This window comes from Dysidea avara, chromosome 11 (genome assembly GCF_963678975.1).
Source record: "Dysidea avara chromosome 11, odDysAvar1.4, whole genome shotgun sequence".
NCBI classification, from domain to species: domain Eukaryota; kingdom Metazoa; phylum Porifera; class Demospongiae; order Dictyoceratida; family Dysideidae; genus Dysidea; species Dysidea avara.
Genome location: NC_089282.1, coordinates 24,675,465 through 24,695,827, shown reverse-complemented (window position 1 = coordinate 24,695,827; position 20,363 = coordinate 24,675,465). Strand labels below are relative to the sequence as shown.

Below are 20,363 nucleotides of genomic sequence, written 5' to 3'. Positions count from 1 at the left end.
CGTCGTGTTCACGATATGCTTACTGGAAGCCGTGCATTAATCAAACAGGCTGAGGCTGAGGGTGAGGATGCTGACACTGTGTCTACAGAGACAATTGTTGATCTGTTGCTCCAAGGGGCTTTTAAAGTAGCTCAAAACATAGTTAACTGACACTACCAGGAAAGTACATCCCAGCTATCTAGTTTGTAGTTACATTATACATAGTATTTCTATGTATTTTTATAATAATGCTGTTAATTAGCTCCTGCAAGAAACTTACATATAACAGGCCTAAGAATTCATGATATGTGACCTACTGGGCTAAAACCAATTGCATAATTTTTTACACATTGCATGGTAATGAATGTTTCAACAATAAATGTTTTAGTCACTTTGGGAAGCAGTGTAACAGGACTCAAATTACAATCCAGATTAAAAGATTTGCCTTCAATAGTTGATTTGAAGCGTAGCTACCAATCTGAAAGGAATCCGACCAAGAGTGACAGGACTGTGCTATAAAACAGTTAAAGGATCATTGTAAGCAGTGCCGTCATGTTGGCTAAATCATAATGATAATAGTTGGCAGAATATTCTTGCCGTATGTGCATACTGTAATCGCTGAAATCATTAGTTGATGAGGTCTCACCTTTCCTTCAACCATATTTCTGTACATCAAATTATTGTTCTAGCAGATTGGAAGAAAGCTATAATGGTAAATATAAGGTGACATAAATTCCATTTAATTACAGACTTGTGTAGCAAGATCACAGACAAATTAAGGTCATCTATGCAGTATAATGCATGTATCACTTTAAAGTTTGTAACATTCTCTCACCTGATTGATCTGGCTAATGAAGACCACTCAACTGAGCTCTAACTCTTACAGACAGTTGATGACCTCCCTATCAGTTAAAACGAGTAGCTAATGAAACTTTTTAAAGCATTTGACTATGTACCTAGACTAAAATATGGAATCAGAAACTTAACTATATATTGGATACCGATGCATCGTGTGTGTGTGTGTTCTAGCTTTGCTGAAGTATTGAATGGTGTTTCAAGGGTACAGTACTGGGCTCCTCCTATTTCCAAATGCCAATGATATGTCTAGTCAAATGACATGGATTGTAATGAACATGTAGATACTAGATAGTGCAAGTAGGTAAAGTCAACAGTGTATATAGTTGGATAAACTTTGAGTGATTGCCCCTTACAGATCAAGTGTTGGAAAGTATTAATTTACACAGTCATGGGTGGTTTTGTATGATGTTATAAGGTTCTTTATTTTAAGATTTCAATTTAGTAATCACTATTAGAAAGCCTTATAGATTGCACGTTGGTATAGGGTATACATACTCACCAAATTCAAGCATATCAGCTTGACATGTGTTGAGATTTACTTTTTCTCAACAAGATCAATAATAAGCACATGCATAGCTTCAGCACAATCCTTTGACATTTTCATAGTGTTACTGTCAGGTTTTATAATCATTCTCACTGAAAGTTATGCATATAATTTGATTGGCTCAGTGTTGTTTTCTGAATGGCTATTCACACGGTATATCAAGACACCGTGTGCTAGTTGTGTCCACTGAGTCTGTTGAGTTGAGGTGACTGTGTCTGCTGTATCTACTGAATTGTGCCTACCATTCGTCCCTTCGCATAGCTACCCCTGTATGTAGAGGAAGGATATGGTTACTCCAGCATTCAAAATTTGTAGCGTTTTACAGAAAACAGTCAAGGTTTCGGCGGAGTTACCATAGACGCGTATACCCTATAGAATTGCATAAGTTGCTATTAGGGTGTTCTTGTTTCGTTACATTCCATTGTTACAACTCTAGTTTTTTTGCAAAAGGGATCAAAGTGCTGCCAGACTGTGCCCACTATCTGTTGTACATGATGATGACATAATTTGACAATTATACATACACAATATAATTACAAAGGGTCAGGAGTCTAGTGGTCTCAGAGTTACCAAGTTACTGCTGAAAAAAAGATTGGCTAATAGCTAATTACTACAATAACTGGAGCCCCGGCAAGACAAAAAAAATTAAATAGTAACTATAAAACTAAATAATCAGCTATATCAACAGTTCAACAGAATGACTACATCCCTTAAATTTCCTTTACAAACAGGAGATGGCAACATGAGCCGCTGCCTGCTGAAGTAGCTATGCAATGTTGATATTGTACTCTTCGGTAGAGGGCATACATTAAGTTTTGTAACAGTCACTGGCATGAAATAGCCTAGACAGTCAATTTCAATTGTCACAAGATCAACTGAAAATCCACCATGTTGAAGTAATGAGCCTAACGGCTAGCGACAGTTCCTTGCAACCAAAAAGTGATGCTGAGCATTAGTAGCTAACCACAGAGAGTTCTATGCTTACTGTATGTATCTGTGTTGTGTGCGGAACATGTACTGCCTGCTAACTCAAACCCTTAAAAGTGGAGGGAATGAATTCACGAAATGCATTGAAAGTACTAGGGCCCGCCGGCGCTAATTATTAACAGTGATCTTCCAAATCACGAAAATATTAGAATTATAACAAATACATGGCACTGGTTGCTTACGACGACAGCAACACTTCGGGCGATGAGGACGATATTCAAGGTCCAACAGTTACAATATCCAAGGGGACGTCTATCACAGCACGACAGAGCGTGAAAATAGGCCTACCATCGTTCAACAACGTCGCGGTACTAAAATATAAAAAGGTTAAAACACGTGTGATGTATTCGTATATAGCCCGCAGATTCTGATGATTCAGATGATGAGACAGCACCAGTTGTCAGGAAACCAAGGCCGGTAAAGACTATGTTATTGTACTGTATATGTTAAGTGGGTGTAGCTTATAGGGCTATATACAAGGGGGTGACGACACACAGGCACTCACTGTAGAAGTCTATGTCTAAAGTCAATGCTACCAAACTCGTGCCAAGTCAACAGTCAAGGGTAACAATTTCCAACCCACAATCAAAAAATACTAAAACATCGTTGCTAGGTCACCAGTCTAAGATTGAAAAAGGCTCTTAGTCACAGGTCAAAGTGAAATTTCAGCCAGTCAGGACTTTGACTGCGGTTGCAGATCTCCTTACAGCGTGCACGCATGTTACATCCTCTTGTATATATATTGTCTGTTGAAATACTTGTGACCCAGATCAAGATCCAATCAAGCAGTCAAGGGGCCTTTTAAACTGATATTGCAGTGTAGGTCAAGTCGTCAAGGGATAGTTATTTTCACACTGCCAGAATTAAATCCCAGAAGATTACAATCCAGATTTACTGCAATAATGCTATGACTATTAGGGTGTAACTAATCACTGGACTGGACTACTGGACTGGACTACTGGACTGGACTACTGGACTGGACTACTGGACTGGACTACTGGACTGGACTACTGGACTACTGGACTGACATATTTTTGGTTTTTACACATTCTGAGGTTGGTTTTATTGAGTCTTACTAGCTAAGGGCCTTCAGAGAACTTGTAGTCTGCTACTAAAATGATGAGTATGAAGAGTGGAGTAAGCAAAAACTGACTTCTCGCTACTTGTTATGCTCTGCAGCATTTATACACGTCTTAGTATTGTGTTTTGGAGATTGTAATATATAGCAATAGCTAACCAAAAATCATTTAACTATATTTGTTCTACCTATGATACACTATATCCTTGAACTAAATAGTTCAGACACAACTTATCCTTCCTAAAACAATCTATTGTAGCTAAATTCGTTCCTACGTGCAATATACACAACTGTAGGGTTTTTCTGCTATCATGATTAGTTCTTAACCGTGCTGGTTGGCACACTGTAATATGTGACCAAATTTATTAGCATTGCTACTATCTCAGCTCCAAGACTTCATCGTTGGTTAACCATAACTAGCACATTCTCTGCAGCATACTGATAAGGAGTATAGGTATATGTACTGTAGAGGAACATAAGTAGTGAAAATCACTAGAAGTCAGTTTTTGCTTACTCCACTCCTCACACTCATCATTTTACTAGCAGACTGCAACTATTCTGAAGACCCTTAGCTAGCAAGACTCAATAAAATCAACCTCAAAATGTGTAGAAACCAAAAATATGTCAGTCCAGTAGTCCAGTCCAGTGTTCCAGTCCAGTAGTCCAGTCCAGTGATTAGTTACACCCTGACTATTAACAGTTTGTGTATTAAATTACATTTTGGGCTTACATGAAGAATTCAATAGGTAGGACAAAGCTTAGCATTTTTGAAGGTAGTATGATATGGAAATATTTAAGTGACTTGTTGAATTTTTTCTGTCTCAAAAACTTGTATGTGATGGAGTGGGTACTGCTTGGTAAATGTCAAGATTAAAAAAAAAAAACAATTAAAAAAAAACAATTGGAAAACACAGTGAGCAGGGTTCGAACCTGCGCAGGGAGACCCCATTGGATTTCAAGTCCAACGCCTTAACCACTCGGCCATCACTGCACATGTATTTAGCTGTTATTATGTGCACTCTTTAGTGGTGCTATGTGGTTCTTATTGTTATACTACACAGTACTGTTACAACATGAGTGCTGTTGTATCAGTAGACTACCTCGCTATTATCAGCACACTACAGCAGAGCCTGTAATGATGAAAGACCCTCTGAGTCAAAGTTTTAATTTCACTAAATGAAACTCAGTTTCTGACTGACTTTCAACCAATATAGTTTCCTTCTAAATAAGTTGATTTTGCTTCTCCAAAAACCAGGGGCCCATGTAAGTTTAAGTTACTGTATACTGTACTTTTAAAATTATGTAGTGTAGTCAATGTACCTTTTGTTTTGTATTATAAAATGCAGTGTGCATAGCGTTTATGTATTCCATATTATGGACATGACTAAAACACGGAACGGACTAGCAAACGGACTGGGAAGAACTCGCTTGAAAACGTATTTTGGCCATAGAGATTCATTGTATAGCTGCTAGAAAGAGTATAACAGGCAACAACAACCTGAAACAAACCTCTGAACTGCTCTGAACACGATGTCGAAGTGTGCTCAAGCCGATATTAAGCCCTGCGCTTAAAGATAGTCTGAAATTGTATTCATTTTGTGTTTAATTAAAAGCGCACTTTCTGTTTTGCATGTGTAAACAAGACAAGATACAAGCTTTAAGCCTGTTAAGACACTCTTCGGTGACAGTTAGTGTGGACAGGTAGGTTTCGTGGTATTTAATCAGCTGGCAAGGCACTGCAAGGCTACTACAAATACAGTCTTTTGTTCATTTAAACTGTAGCTAACCGACAACTTTGCTGTCACAGGCGCTCACACTGGCAGAGTGGTGCTTTGTAAATTATCCCAGGGTTTAATGGTGGCTTGAGCACACGTTTAGAGGTTTGTTTAAAACTGTTGTTATGTGTTATGTTCTTTGTAGCAGCGATTTAGTGAGTTTCTATGGCAAAAAAAACGTTTTCAGAGAAGTTCCTTCCAGTCCGTTTGTGAGTCCGTTTTCCCAGTCCGTTCCATGTTGTAGTCATGTCCCCATATTATTTAGTAATTCGTTAATTGTTTTGAGAGAGACATCATTATGATGTTCAAAACACACAATTACAAATACCTCGGATACATGCGACTACACATATAAAATGCACAGTGTAAAACATGGTAAGGAAAAAACAAAAATAAACCACAACATGACATGCAATACCAACACAAACATTACATTAACAAGGACATAACTAAATTACAATCAAGTATTCCATTCAGGACAATCATGTGCTAAAAGATACGCTGATAGCTACAAGATGGACTTACAAGTTACTACAGACTGTAGCTTGCAGAGCTCTGATGGAGGGAGTTAGAAAATGGCCAAGCAGCTGTTAAGTATAGAGTATTATGCCCTAGCTCTGAAAGTGATAATTGATTACTTTGGTTTGTTAGATTAGTGCTCACGAGCGGTTTGTAAATGTCCAGTGTAGTTGAACATGCATGTTAGCTCTAGCAATTGAATCTTATGATGTTGCTCATTGTAGATAACAATGTCAGGATGATAAGATGTTGTATAGATGGTGGCATAGTAACCTAAGAAGCATCACTAGCTCTGTAGCCATCGATATCAGCAAACAACAGCATCTATGTCATTAATAGCACATCTTTGTTGCTAAGGAAACACTTGAACAATCCACTTTACGCTATGAGCAATGCTCAGAACTATTGACTGTTTATTAGTTTATGTATAATGTTTTCTTTAAAAAATCCTCTACGAAGGTTTGAGTCTGCTCTGAAGTGTATACTTCAAGCCAGCTAGAAATATGGTTTCTTAATATCATGTGAATAGCTTCCTATTGGGCTGTACAAGTATTGTAACAACCAAAATCAACAGCGTGGGCTTTACAGAAATCTTGTATCCCTATGAGTTGAAAAGGGGTGTGTCCCTCCCTTACATAAACAAAAACTGAGCTCTTTTAATATGGAGTACTCACGCTGGGATGTGTATTGTAAGCTACCGTATCTGTCTTATGTAACCACCAGTGTGTGTGGTAAGAAATAGTTTTATGATCAGTTTGTGACCTAGACATGTAGCTGGGGACACCAATTATAATTTCCTAGATGTTCCAAGTCTTCAATTCAAGTTGCATGGTATAAATTTTATTTGCAAAAACTATTTAAACACAATTTTATTACACACAACTAGCTATCTGTAACTGTTGGGCAAAGTTTCCAACTGTATGGCTGTATTTAATATTGTAACTATTGGCTTCAACTAAGACACACCGAACTTAAAAAATGATAGCTGACAATCATTTTACCAAATCATGCAAAAATATTATATTTTTTATGATTTTTTTTTTGCGCAAAAGTTAAGTACTAATGCATATGTAGTAAAATCTTTTAACAAGCTCTCTTAAGGTAAGGACACAATAGAAAAACGTATGTTGGTTCCCCCTAATAGTTCAAGCTCCAAAGTGGAAAACCGCTTTATTGCAGCAAAAATTCTGGGTCTCAAAAAAATGTGTCCATTGTATTGCAATGACCTATTTTATTTTGTTTTGTTCTTATCTTATAGCCAGGGGCCAAGTCAGGACTGGCGTCCTTTTTACCTGAGCCAAAAGGCAGTAAAGGAAAGGTTGTAGGATTAGTTCCTTCCAATGTACAGTCAAGAATACAAGCTGCCCGCAGTGCCACCAAACACAAGAAGTCAAACTTGACAGGTACAGCACAGCCTACACCTACTGATAAAGAAGACCCAGAAGATGGTATTGGAACTTCATTCTTCTCTCATTTGGAATCTAAACCAGTTGAAGTGCCAGCTGTTAAAGTAGGACCACGCATGCCACAGAAGCCGAAGGTGGACCCGTTTAGTTTATACGACTTTGAAGGAGATGGTACAGCATTGGTAGATGACCCCCAACAAATTGAAGACACACAAAGTGGACAGCAACTACATCAACAGCAACAGCAGTTACACAGTCCTGCTGGTGTACAAGGGAGGTTACCAGGTAGACCAGATGGCAAAGATTCAACCAATTTGGATCCTGAAGCTGTAAGTGTATGTTATTGGTTTACAGAGCTAGAAATGCTGTAATTTAATAGGACCAACTCTGGGATAATAAAATGATCGTATTAATGAGGTCATGAATTTGGGACCTAGTTGTCATGGTCTTTATAATGAGATGGTCTTATTAATGAGGTTATGAAGTACACCTTAGCTATGTTTGGGACCTACTTGACATGGTCACTATAATGAGGTGGTCTTATTAATGAGGTCATGAAGTACACCTTAGCTATGTTTGGGACCTACTTGACATGGTCACTATAATGAGGTGGTCTTATTAATGAGGTCATGATACACTGTAGCTATGCTTGGGACCTACTTGACATGGTCACTATAATGAGCTCACTTAGCTGACACCTCATTAATAAAACCAGTGACCATGTCAAGTAGATTCCAAGCATAGCTACAGTGTATCATGACCTCAGCAACAAGACCACGAGGTTCGCTGTAAAACTAGGTTTTTCCTAATTATGTATCACTAAGTCCATTGATAGTCAATCAGCTTTTTAACAATAATACAATTACTGGTATTAGTGTTTTCTTCTAGATGAGGAAGCTAGTTGGAAAGAAGAGGAAAAGAGAGGACATTAATATTGTAGACATCAATGAAGGAGATGTAGTTCAACAAATGGATCGAGAGAAGTTAAAGAAATTTTCAGAGGAATCTGCTTTCCAGGGATCAGTGAGTTATTTTGTACAATTGTATGCTGAGACCTGCTCCAAGGTAACCGTGTAATAAGGTCACCAGCCAACTTGAAAATCCCCAAATGTGTTGATACTTGTGTACAAAGTGACAAGCCTAATGTAACTGTCAATTCAGATTTTTTTTGCCCATATGTGACTGGCTCGGGGCAGGTCCCACTCTGTGTAATGGGAACAAATTGACCAATAATAAGGTTGTCCAATGTGTATGTTGTAATAGAGAACTTCATTATTCTGTGATTATGATTATCATGTACCATATATTGCTACTGTGACTTTTATAAATATAGAAGGCCAGGAATGTAGTTATACTCTGCATGTGCTTATGTAGCAATAAGCTAGTGGCATTTGTAAGGATTCTCAAGTGATCGTCTTTTACCCAATCTGCTAGTGTTCTCTCAACAATGCTATTCTGTATTACATTGCTAGCACATTCAACAATCCCTCTTATGTCTTCCTCACTTCTCTCATGGGGTGGCTTCGACAGACATGATGTACAATCCTTATAGGGTGTATTTCAAATTGTGAAAGGCTTAACACTAGTGTTGCACCGATAATCGGTTCAATAATCGGTATCGGGCCGATATTGGCTACTAGCCGATTAATCGGTTTTGATTAAATCAAGGCCGATGTTAATCTCCACTGCGCTGTGTAGTATAATGATGTGGGGGAGGCTAGACATAAGTTATTTGGCATTTTAATTAAGTTATGTGTTAATGGTTTAGCAGTGACTACAAGCCATGCCCATAATAAACTGTCAGGGTTTAGGCCATGCCCAACAATAAACTGAGGTTTTTAGGTTTCTATGTAGTGCCAACCACTTGTCTCAACTGTATAGCAGTAGTAAAATGTACTTAAAACCTGTTTACCATGAGTAACTTTTACTTGTGGTATACATCTAACTATACATTTTAGCCTAGAATGAGCTGTATATCAATGGTTATGTCACTAATATGAGCCATTTAATAATGATGAGGATGAGTGTTAGTGTTATTAGTGTATATCGGATCGGTTATCGGTATCGGCTAATTCTGTTGCTTAATATCGGTTATCGGAATAATCGGCTAATTTGGATATCGGTGCAACACTACTTAACACCACTCTCTGCTTCTGACAGGAATGCTTCAAGTACTGTACAAGCAATGGTGGGCAGTAGTTATTGCTTTATTTAGGCTTTGACACAGTCATCCAGTAACTAGTGGTGTGCGATATCATGATTTTTATTTCGATACGATAATGGGATAAATATCGATTTTTAATTGTGTGGGTGGAGTAATTGCGTGGGCAGCCGATATTTATAAATATGCTTCAAATACAATTTACACTCTAAAGCTATTGCATATAAATAATAAGCCTAGAAAACTGGTAGACAAGCTTTTAAAGTGGCTAGATTGTACAGAACCAACATTCATTTCTAGCGTGATTGCACAATCACACACTAAATGCTGTAGATTTATTGAAATATTCTTCGATATTTTGATAATTATTGGAAATATATTGCCTTTTTGATAAATATCGAAATCTGCTAAAGCAGTATCGAAAATTGATACGATATCGACAAATCATTGCGATATCAATATTTTTTAGATATATCGCACACCACTACAAGTAACCATAGCATTAACCGTTGTATTGTTTTTGTTTCAATTTTGTGCTGTAGTTTCTATGCCATGTAGACCATGATGTGGTATCAAAATACTTTTACTCTGTGTATTCTGTTAGAGTGTTTTCTTCTACCATTGTTAGTATAATGTATGTGCGTTTTTGCCATATTGTAGGGTAGAGGAAGAGGAAGAGGAGGGGTTACTGCACTACACAAGAAGAAACATCAGCTCACTTATCTGATTCATGAGGTGAGCAATCACTCCAGTAGCTACATATCTCAACTTGAATAATTGTTTCATGGGCAAGAGTATGAGTCACTAGGTCTCGCAAGCCAGATCTGTATTTGTCAATTTTACAAACTAAAAGTGTTACCCGGAATGCTTATAATTTCTAATTAATAAGCACCACACCTTAGAAGTATGTAGATAAATTATTAAGTGATGGTCCATAGTGAAGTGTATGGGTATCAAGTTGTTGAATGAATAATACCCAGCTTGTTAGAAACACGTATTTCACAGAGCCAATGTGTTGAGGAATTCTATTTCATCCCAGTGGCACTATACCCAGCACTCAGTGAATAAAAGTTACCACCATTGTTCTGGTGAAATGTGTGCCATAGAAAGTTGTCCCAAAACATGGCCACCTGACAACCGTTGCTAGCCTGTGTCGTCACACATGCAAGTCCTCTATACCTTTCATGCATCCATAATATGTATTGAAGACATTTTGAGGGTGAATAGTAGTTGAATATATTGTATAGAATAGAAGGGTTGTGCTCAAAGAATAGATAGTTGTAGAACTGTATTTTTACTGATAGGAATCATCTTATATGATCAATAGCTCAAACCTCACACTATAATCTACTTTCCATACTAAAATCTGGCTAGCACTGAAATATTGTCACCGCCATGGGCTGTAATAGATTTTTTGACCACCAAAACTTGGTAAGTGTATGGAAAGGTGACAGATAAATGACCACACCTTAAAACGGCAAGTAGTCTATGATATTTCAATTTACTGAAAAGTGGATCAGTTGGTTGAGCCCATGAAACAATTAAATAAGTTGAGGCTTCATCTTTGAAGTGGTGTGTTGACACTATTGTTTGTAGGCTAAAGAGAAGGAGATTCAACTGAAACAAGAATGGGCGGCTAACAAATTCAGTAGGAGAGAATCAAGAATGAAATATGGATTTTGAGATGTTTATCACATGATTGTTTTACACCATTTACATGTACATGTATAATTTAATTCACGTTTTATTGCTCAGAAATGTAAACTTTTGCATGTAAATCTGTGCTAAATTTAGTAGTTTACGTATTGTCCCGTATTGGGGATTTCCTTTGTCGTCCTAGGGGATTCCCGTTGTCGTCACAAGGGATTCGTTTTGTCGTCATAGGGTATTTCCGTTCAGTGTGTATTGTTTTTCGACTGGATAAGTTCGAGGTGCGTTCCTTGACAATATGGCTATTTTGAATCTCGTTATGAATATATTCACGAGTGTCTCCTTTTGGATAAAGGTTATTCGTGAACTTCTTGGATTGATATTGGAACTTCCCAAGCTTAGAAGGCCAGAAGTAAGTCGGTAGTCTCGCGTGGCCAGACCGCTTTTTCTTCGTCACGGCGCTTATCGATTAGAGATTATAAGCGCCTATTTCGGAGTAGGCGCTTATAATCTCTAATCGATAAGCGCCGTGACGGAGAAAAAGCGGTCTGGCCACGCGAGACTAGTAAGTTGGCATTAAATTACTAGTCTGGCGGCGCCCTACGTTAACAATGCAAAGGGCAGCGCCGCCAGTCTATTAAATTTCATGTTAATCGATAAGCGTGGTTTGAAGAAACTATACGCGAGACTATAGGATAGCTAGCACAGTTAGGCCAATGAAACTTGATTACCAGTTTCTCGCTCAGATTTTTGAAAATTTGATGCGGGCGGGCGGTTATTATTCATTATTCATTATTTTTCCAAAAGCACAACACACATCCAACCATGAAGATTTCTGCCAAAAAACAGTGAGATCTACACTGATTATTCTTGCATTAAATAGCTAAAGTACGTTACTAATCTATAACAAGTGATTTTTCCATTAGAGTATAGCTGATTGCTCTATTAGAGTAAAAGTGACTGTTCTATTAGAGTATTTCGATCTGAAATACCAATAATGAAATTCCATGCGGGTGTATCAAAAGCATGCGGGCGATGACGCGAAACTGCTAATCAAGTTTCATTGGCCTTAGGTCAAAATAATTCTTAGATTTATTATGTCTTAGAGACGAGGGGAGTGCCATTAAAATGTTAAGGTAGATAGCTATAAAATTAATATGCTAGTTAGGCCAATGAAACTTGATTAGCAGTTTCGCGTCATCGCCCGCATGCTTTTGATACACCCGCAAGGAATTTCATTATTGGTATTTCAGATCGAAATACTCTAATAGAGCAGTCATTTTTACGCAATCAGCTATACTCTAATGGAAAAATCACTTGTTATATGGATTAGTAACGTACTTTAGCTATTTATGCAAGAGTAATCAATGTAGATCTCACTGTTTTTGGTAGAAATCTTCATGTTTGGGATGTGTGTTGTGCTTTTGGAAAATAATGATTAATAACCGCCCACCCGCATCAAATTTTCAAAATTCTGAGCAAGAAACTGGGAATCAAGTTTCATTGGCCTTAAGGAGGCATCTCCAAACTGATTTTGGTAGCTACACTTAACTAGGGTCCGCAATCTGAAAAATCAACTTCTACAAATCAATCCCCCTACCATTGTGGGATGTTCATTGTAGTATCCCATTGCTTGATCCACCATGAAACCGGAGGCACGATTGTTGTCTTCACAGAAATATTGTTTTCAGTATCTTGCAAGATGCAAAATTTATTTTTAAAATTTCATGCTCCACACAAAGGACTGGATGAAACTTGCTACTTAGACAAATCGTATCCAGAGTTGTTGTAGTTGAAAAGTACGCACAGAAATAAGTAAATGATTTGCTGGGTGCCCGGCACAGGGTTGCTTTCTTTGAAAAACAGACAAAGAGGTACGAAGTTTCGAATTCAAACTGCCCTACCACCCAGGGCAAGAGGAGCCAACTCTTCCTCATAGTGTTTCGATACGGTTGGGTGCATAGTCTGTCTATGCTGTTAAGATCTAAGACTTCTCACCATCTGGGTGACGAGCGTCAAACTTTTCTGCAGCATCAAAGAATTGTATCGCGCTTTCTAGCCATTTCCATCGCTTCTGCAGCCACAACAATCATCAATTATAAACTAAAACTATGGCAAAAGATGTCCCTTGGCTTCCACGCCTCGCTCTAAGCTATGCATCAAGGGAGGCAGCAAAATCGTCCAAATTTGACTTCACCTCTCACGCTCCACAGCAGCTTCAAATCTTCACTAGATCACCTACATCACCATTATGCTGCAAAACATCTAAAAGCAAACCGAAAAAAAAATTTCATTTTTGATTCGAGCTAGGTGGAGCTCTAGTCTGGCGCCGCCCGCCCCTTCGCATAAAGTAAGGGTCTGGTGAAATACAGATACTAAATCATTTCTAGCGCCCAGATTCGGCGCTAGCCAATTAGTGCATGCCAATGACGTTCACACAGAAATCGCCTTGGCAACACAATACTTTTGTTCGAATTGAAGTGCAATCATCTGACGTAACAAGCATTACGTACGCTGTCTAATTGAATTCCTTTTGAAATGATTAGGTATTTGTAATTCACCAGACCCTTACTTTTTGCGAAGGGGCGGGCGGCGCCAGACTAGTGGAGCTCCTGGTGAGCTGCTGGAATACTGCATCATATGAAATCACAGAAACACCAACTACTACTACTACTGCCAAACGTTTTGATCCATATTTATCATCATTCTAAACAAAATTAAGTGACCAGTGTGGCATCAGAAGTACTGGAAAGCACTTTGGTACCATTGAGAGAATTCCTTGAAAGAAAATTTTGACGTTCTTCACCCAGATGGTGAGAAGCCTCAGATCCTTTCCAGACTAACAGCATAGACAGACTATGCATCCAACCTTATCACATCACTATGAGGAAGAGTTGGCTTTTCTTGTCTTGGCTGGTAGGGCAGTTTGAATTCGAAAGTTTGTGTTTCGTTTTCTGCTTTTTGAGAGAAAGCAACCCTGTGCCGGGAACCCAGTGAATCATTTGCTTATTACTGTGTGTACTTTTTAACTACATTAACTATAGATAATATCTAGCTAAGCAGCAAGTTCTATCCTGTTCTTTGTGTGGAGTACGAAATTTTAAAAATAATTTTTGCATCTCACGAAATACTAAAATCGATATTTCTGTGAAGACAACAATCGTGCCTCCAGTTTCATGGTGGATCTAGCAATGGGATACCACAATGAACATCCCATAATGGTAGGGGGATCGATTTGTAAAAGTTGATTTTTCGGTTTGCTGACCCTAGCTTAACGTCATAATGACGCTAACTTCAGACCCCCTCTCCTTAACGTCACACTATGAAAACAATGCATTGGCAATAGAAGCACAAAACATTATATTCTTTACCTGAAAACATAGTCTACAAGCAGCATAGCAGCTTAATCACGTCAATTCCTCTATTCCTAGCTGTTTACACTATAACTGCTTTAATAAAAATTTATAACGTCATGGCCTGAACCCCCCTCCCCCCTTAACGTCATTATGACGTTAAGTGTACCAAAATCAGTTTGGAGACGCCCCCTAAGTTCCCACAGCAATTACCATTACCACATCTCAAAGAATAGACTTTAATGGCAAATAATAATCGGAACTGGAATCAGGAATGGAACTAGAACTGAGTCAAATGTTATATGCTCAAAATTTTACCCAAAATGTTTTCAGGAATTTCCCTAAACTTTCACCTATTATGCTATTCAGTGTTCACATTTTGCTTGCATTATGCTCCTAGGTTAGCATCATTTCTTACAATTATCTTGGAACATTTTAATCAGTGAATGCTCTATTAGACTATCTGGAGTCAGCCAGGTCCCACAAGCAGAACGAAATTGAATACGGATTACCAACAACTTTTGGCAGAACTTTATCATTTAAACTTCCCAAACTTTTATGAGTAAGTGTGCTAGGGCATTATCAGCATTTCTCTGTTAAGAATGTGCTGAACCTGTTGCATTATATCCTTCCATTTTCCAAAGGCTATGGTGCAACAAATGCTTGATACTGCAGCAAAGAAATGTATATCAGCTTCACAGAGAATATTTATGGCCCAGAAATGCAGTGAGTGGTTTTCTCCAGACCTGAACTGATTTAAACTGTATTAAATTTTATTGTGTACGCATATATATTTTTATATTTCACACCTTGCCTTGCCCACACTGGTGTTTATTTAACACTTCTCTGTGGTTGCATGTGACCAAGGACACATTCACTCTTTTATTGTATATGTATGTACATTCTCTCATTGTTTAAATGACGGTATCATTCAATTTCACTACAAAGTGACTGTTCTATTAGAAAGTATCGATCTAAGGAGCTATGTACAATGAATACATTTGAGTACTCTTGCAGTTTGCACTATTAGGTAGTATCAAACTATTTTCATGGAATTAAGCTCCATAGTTCGAAATATCCACCTAATATGCTATTATTATGCTGGCAAGCACTCCAGCCTATAATTATGCTGGCATATTTGATGCAGGCCTAAATTGAATGGAATGAGTAATCAAATTTTTATGGCTCCCTGGAACCCTGTCATTCATGTATAGCTGCTTATGCTTATTATATTTTACTAGCATTTGTAAGATTGACTGTGAGGCTTACAGACACCACTGTTTGTTCGAAGATCAAAATTAATTACTGTAAAAGAGCAATCAAATAACAGTGTAATATTATCTAATAGTAATTACACAGTATGCATGAATATGCTAAATCTGTGTTGGAAACTTTCCATAATCTACAGCCAGGGTGTACTCTATAGAAGATTAGTTTATAGTAACTGTTTAATAGCTGATTGCTCTATTAGAGTAATTTGATCTACAAAGCAAACGGTGTGTCACAGTCAGTCTTGATAGTTATGAATAAGTGCTAGTAGCTAAAGTACAGTTGAGCCTAGTACAATAAACTGCATAACGGACACGGCACAAGAAGCTAAACAGCAAACAGAAAAGTTTGGTCATTCCATTGTATTCCTGATTTCAGTTCCGGTTATTATAACTTACCTACTTTAATTCATTGGGGACACAGAGGAGGTTGGTCATGGATTGCAATTGGCACCATTCATTTCAACATTATCCATACTGGTGCATCCTGGAACCACTACACTAATTAATTCATAGGTGGTGGAGATGGGGGGGGGGGCACTTTTATGGGACAATGTTAGCAAGAGAAGATCGAGATACTCTAATAGAACAGTCAGGATCTAGATACTCTAATAGAGCAGTCATAGTATTCAGAGAAGCAGTGTAGCAAGCTACTTAGTTACATGTGTGTAGTCATATGTGGAGGGCAGGTATTGTCAGCAGGTTGTTAGCTACCTTTCTTTTTGGTCTTCAGCTTACAGCTGGCCTGACCCCCTCACTCTTTGGCCTGCTCCACTGCCCCTGAATTAATTACAAGCCTCCTCAGTACAACATGTTGCTTTTATAGCTGTTACACAAGCTTTAGCACCTGGTTGCATAATTGCATGTCATAGAGTTATGACATGTGACCAATGTCCTCTGACTTTGACTATAAATACACCTACCATTCCACTACCTTCCCCCTCAAGATATTGTGGTGGAGATTTGACATGCTGTAATGTAAATTATATTTTGCTTGTAAAACCCCCTACATAAGCCCCAGTTGCAACACGCAGGGGATTTGACATTAAAACAGTGGCAAAAGATTATTTGAGCAACAGTCAATACCTTACAGTGACTTGGAGCAACAGTTTCGTGTCAACTCTTCCAGTATAGTCAAGTAGGGGCAATATATTGGTAGGTGCATGCATAATTGCCGGTATTCATTTTTGTATTCATCATTGCCATGCTGGATTTGGTTTAGTCTCTGTAGTTGCATGTGACCAAGGACTTTTGTTTCATTATGCCATCATACATGTATGTGCCTGATATCATACTTCAAGGTTGCATGACACACTGCTGTGCGGAGTATTGTTTATTTTATTTGCTTTTTAATGCAGCAAGTCTGCATTAACTGTCTGTGGGAACAGCCTGGGTATGCATACAGTAGTTACAACCGTAGCACTTGACTACACATACAGTTACAAACTTAACTAATACTAAAGTTTCTACTTATGTTATCAAAGTTGTGGGAAGTAAATTGGGATTATTGTAATTTGCTTTATTTCCATGCAAAATAAATTTCATGGTAAAAATTTTAGTGTAAAAATATTTTCGTATGATTTATGTGAATGACTGCTCTATTAGAGTAGTTTGATCTTATATAAAAATTTTTGTGTAAGAAATTTTCATACAAGTTTTGCATACGAAAATTATTTTACAACAGCAAAAAAAAGAAGCAAATCATGGTAGTATCTTGAACATGGGCATAGAAAATGTAGATTGCATAAATTATTAGGATCAGTGGTTGTCTGTCATCTTGCCATATTATTTATACTTCACTTATTCTTTTATTGTAAAATATAAATTTTGGATGCAAAATTAATTACTTTGCATGGGGTTATGTCTTAAAGCTACTAGCCAAAGTTTTCAGACATTAACTGTGTGGGTTAGCTACTGCCTTTTATATTGTACCTATTAGCTAGCTTTCAACTATTACTCAATAATTAAGCCTCAAACACCCCCCACCAACAACCACCACTATCACTACTGTAGCTACCAGTGCTGCATAAGACTGAAGTACTCTAATAGAGCAGTCATGTAAAATGTAAAATCGCTTGCATAAAATAAAGTGAATTACAGTAGTTTATTGATGAGCTTCTAATATTTTAATTACAAATATGATAACTGTCCACAGGTCCAATTCATGATTGTCAATACTGTAGGATGGGTTAAGGGAAACAAATACAACATGTTAGTATTTGTCATTAGTCTCGAGCTCATGGCAGTTCATACCTTTCACTCAACCTGGATTGAAAATAATGACTTAAAAGAACAAAATGGTTTTCTAAAAGATGAAGTTTGGTTTGTAAATAATACCTTGAGGGACAAAATTCATGTTATCCAAAATCAAGAGCAGAAGTTGATGGAGCAAAATGAGCAGATAGAGCAGTTTGAAAATGACCGTGATGTAATTGCTGAACAAATCAAGTATATTAACAAATGGATGGGACCTATCAAAGAGCTTGAAAGCCATGTACAATATGTTACGGAGTATTGTGATTTAAAGAAACAGCAATCAGAATTTTATTTCAGTCCTGAAGATGAAGAGAAGATGGCTGTACTGCATCGTAAGATTGGATATAATATTGATCAAGATGATGATAGCATAATAGTACCAAAGGCCATTGAGCTAATAGCAAAGTTTAGGAAAGAGTGCGACAAGTTCATGAGTGCCTTGTCATCTATGGACTTTGATAAGATGCGAGCTTTGCAGGCTTATACAAACATGGGTATAGTTAAGGACATGAGGGAAAACTTTACAAGGGAAGTCTTGAAATTGCAATCATTAAAAAGAAAATGGAAAAGGTCTAATGATCATATGCATGACAGTGTCACATTCAGTACTGATACCAGTTTACAAAGTCAAGGTATCTTCTCCACGATAGGGTCAGCAATTGACAGTTTTGCTTCATGGTTTTGGGGGAAACTAAAGTTTTGGTCATGACATGTTAACAATTCTAACAGGCATGCACACATTAGTTAATACGATGTAATTATCTGTTGTATTACGGTACATACAATCAAATGCACACACTTCATTGTACAATATTTTGCTTTTATATCAGTTGGGTTAATTCAGTATTGTGAATGCATGCACGAACAGTGATATGAATGCGAATAATATGGTTCTTGTGCCATCAAAGATCACACAACTCCAAGCTGTTTACCCATTATGTCAATTACAAGATTTTATTTATGAATGCCACCCTTAATAGGCACATGTGTGCATATGCAGGACTGTACATGAAAGGCCCAAAGATTTTAGCAAGGAATTGCATAGACGTGTTGTAGTTCTGGTGATTTCTCTGAATGTAATTGAATTTTATGATAGTTTCCAATGCATGATATGCATGCGTAAATTTATATGTGAAGCAAAAGTAATTTCAGCTTGCAGCTGCAGGTATGCCGCGCAATTTCTAGTCAGGCAAGTATTTAACTAAATTAAAAACAATAACTCTTTCTTCTCATTTGGAATCTAATTATGATAAGCTGGTTAAACCATCCACTGGTAAAGTGGGGCCATGCATACCATAGTAACTTACAAATACTGCAGATGTGCACATTGACTATGTGAAGTCAGTGGATGATGACAAACAATTAGAAACACTTGCGGAGTACACAACTGTTGTAGCAAAAAGATTGCTAGTATGCAATATTCAGGTTATAAAGAAGATTAAAGCATCCTATGGCCATAATTATTACTCTCAATGCCAGCTGTCAACCAGTAACGTCTCTTCAATGTGTCCAAAGACAAATTTGTATAAGAAATTTTGTTTAGTTTATGTTTATGCAAACTAGTCTGTGTGAGCAATAGGGCTGTGAATCGGTTGTGCAATAATCGGTTATCAATCAATTATTGTTGACGGGTGATTGATAATCAGGCTATGTATGCAACAACCAATTATACAATTAGATCACATGACCACAGAATTGTTTACAGTTTTGGTCATGAAGAGGGTACTAAAGTGAACAAGGAGGCCACCTATTGTTAATTACACATCACAAAGCCATTCTTTCCCTTTACTCTTATGTCAAACAGCATGTTTGATTTAAAAAAAACACTGTTAATGTACTATAATTACATTGAAAGATGTAAAACTAATCATTAAACTTTTAATCAATCAGTAATAGGGAGTCAATAATTATGATTGGTTACTACATTTGGTCCAGGTCACAGCTCTAGTGAGCAATGTGTTATATACTCACGATTAATGATAAACATACTGGAGGCTAAGATGGAAATTGGTAAAGGTAAGATTCCATTGATCAGTTGAGATGCAAAATGCTGTAATATAGAACATACACAAATACAATGTGTATACTCACTTAACTTCTCCACTTGTGGTTTGACAACAATTCAATTTGCAATTTTTATTTCTTAGCTAAGAGTAGACTCTTTGAAACTAAACAAGTGCATGAATGTGACATGTTTGTAAGTGTTTCATTGCTACAAAACACTAAATAGCAATTGATCTCTGTCTATTTGTTTTGTATATCAAAGGACGACTTTACTGTAAATCCAAAAGTATAAATCTAACATAATTATATGACTCCTGTATATTAAAGTATGAAGTTGACACCAGCTTTTTAAAAGTACAGTTAACATTATGGTTTGAAATTTCACTGTAGATTCAACAGTCTAAAGTATAAATCTTACATAAGTATGACTCATGCACTCCAGCTTTTTTGAATTACTAAAACTTATTTTGGGGTGTTATGTATTTCTACTAGCACAAATCATTTAAATATAAGTACACAGAATAC

General features: G+C 37.3%; 2 protein-coding genes, 1 long non-coding RNA gene and 1 other non-coding gene across 4 annotated transcripts; 2 read left to right on the top strand and 2 right to left on the bottom strand.

The window, feature by feature from the left end:
- Positions 1-280: 280 nt before the first annotated feature.
- Positions 281-2,961, bottom strand: LOC136238588 (uncharacterized). Its single transcript, XR_010693075.1, has 4 exons — positions 2,874-2,961; positions 815-881; positions 626-683; positions 281-492 (listed from the first exon to the last, which is right to left on the bottom strand). It is a non-coding gene; the product is annotated as an uncharacterized lncRNA (long non-coding RNA).
- On the top strand, positions 2,503-11,065 carry LOC136238586 (proline-rich protein PRCC-like). Its single transcript, XM_066029141.1, has 6 exons — positions 2,503-2,676; positions 2,726-2,785; positions 6,999-7,475; positions 8,035-8,169; positions 9,968-10,042; positions 10,904-11,065. Exons 1-6 carry the CDS (start codon positions 2,533-2,535, stop codon positions 10,988-10,990), a joined length of 978 nt encoding a protein of 325 aa, XP_065885213.1. The 5' UTR covers positions 2,503-2,532; the 3' UTR covers positions 10,991-11,065.
- On the bottom strand, positions 4,356-4,437 carry Trnas-uga (transfer RNA serine (anticodon UGA)). Its single transcript has one exon. It is a non-coding gene; the product is annotated as a tRNA-Ser (tRNA).
- An 86-nt stretch (positions 11,066-11,151) lies between the features above and the next one.
- LOC136238587 (uncharacterized) lies at positions 11,152-18,677 on the top strand. Its single transcript, XM_066029142.1, has 3 exons — positions 11,152-11,238; positions 11,313-11,369; positions 17,734-18,677. The coding sequence occupies exon 3, from the start codon at positions 17,743-17,745 to the stop codon at positions 18,541-18,543; it is 801 nt and encodes a 266-aa protein (XP_065885214.1). The 5' UTR covers positions 11,152-11,238; positions 11,313-11,369; positions 17,734-17,742; the 3' UTR covers positions 18,544-18,677.
- The last annotated feature ends 1,686 nt before the right edge of the window (positions 18,678-20,363 follow it).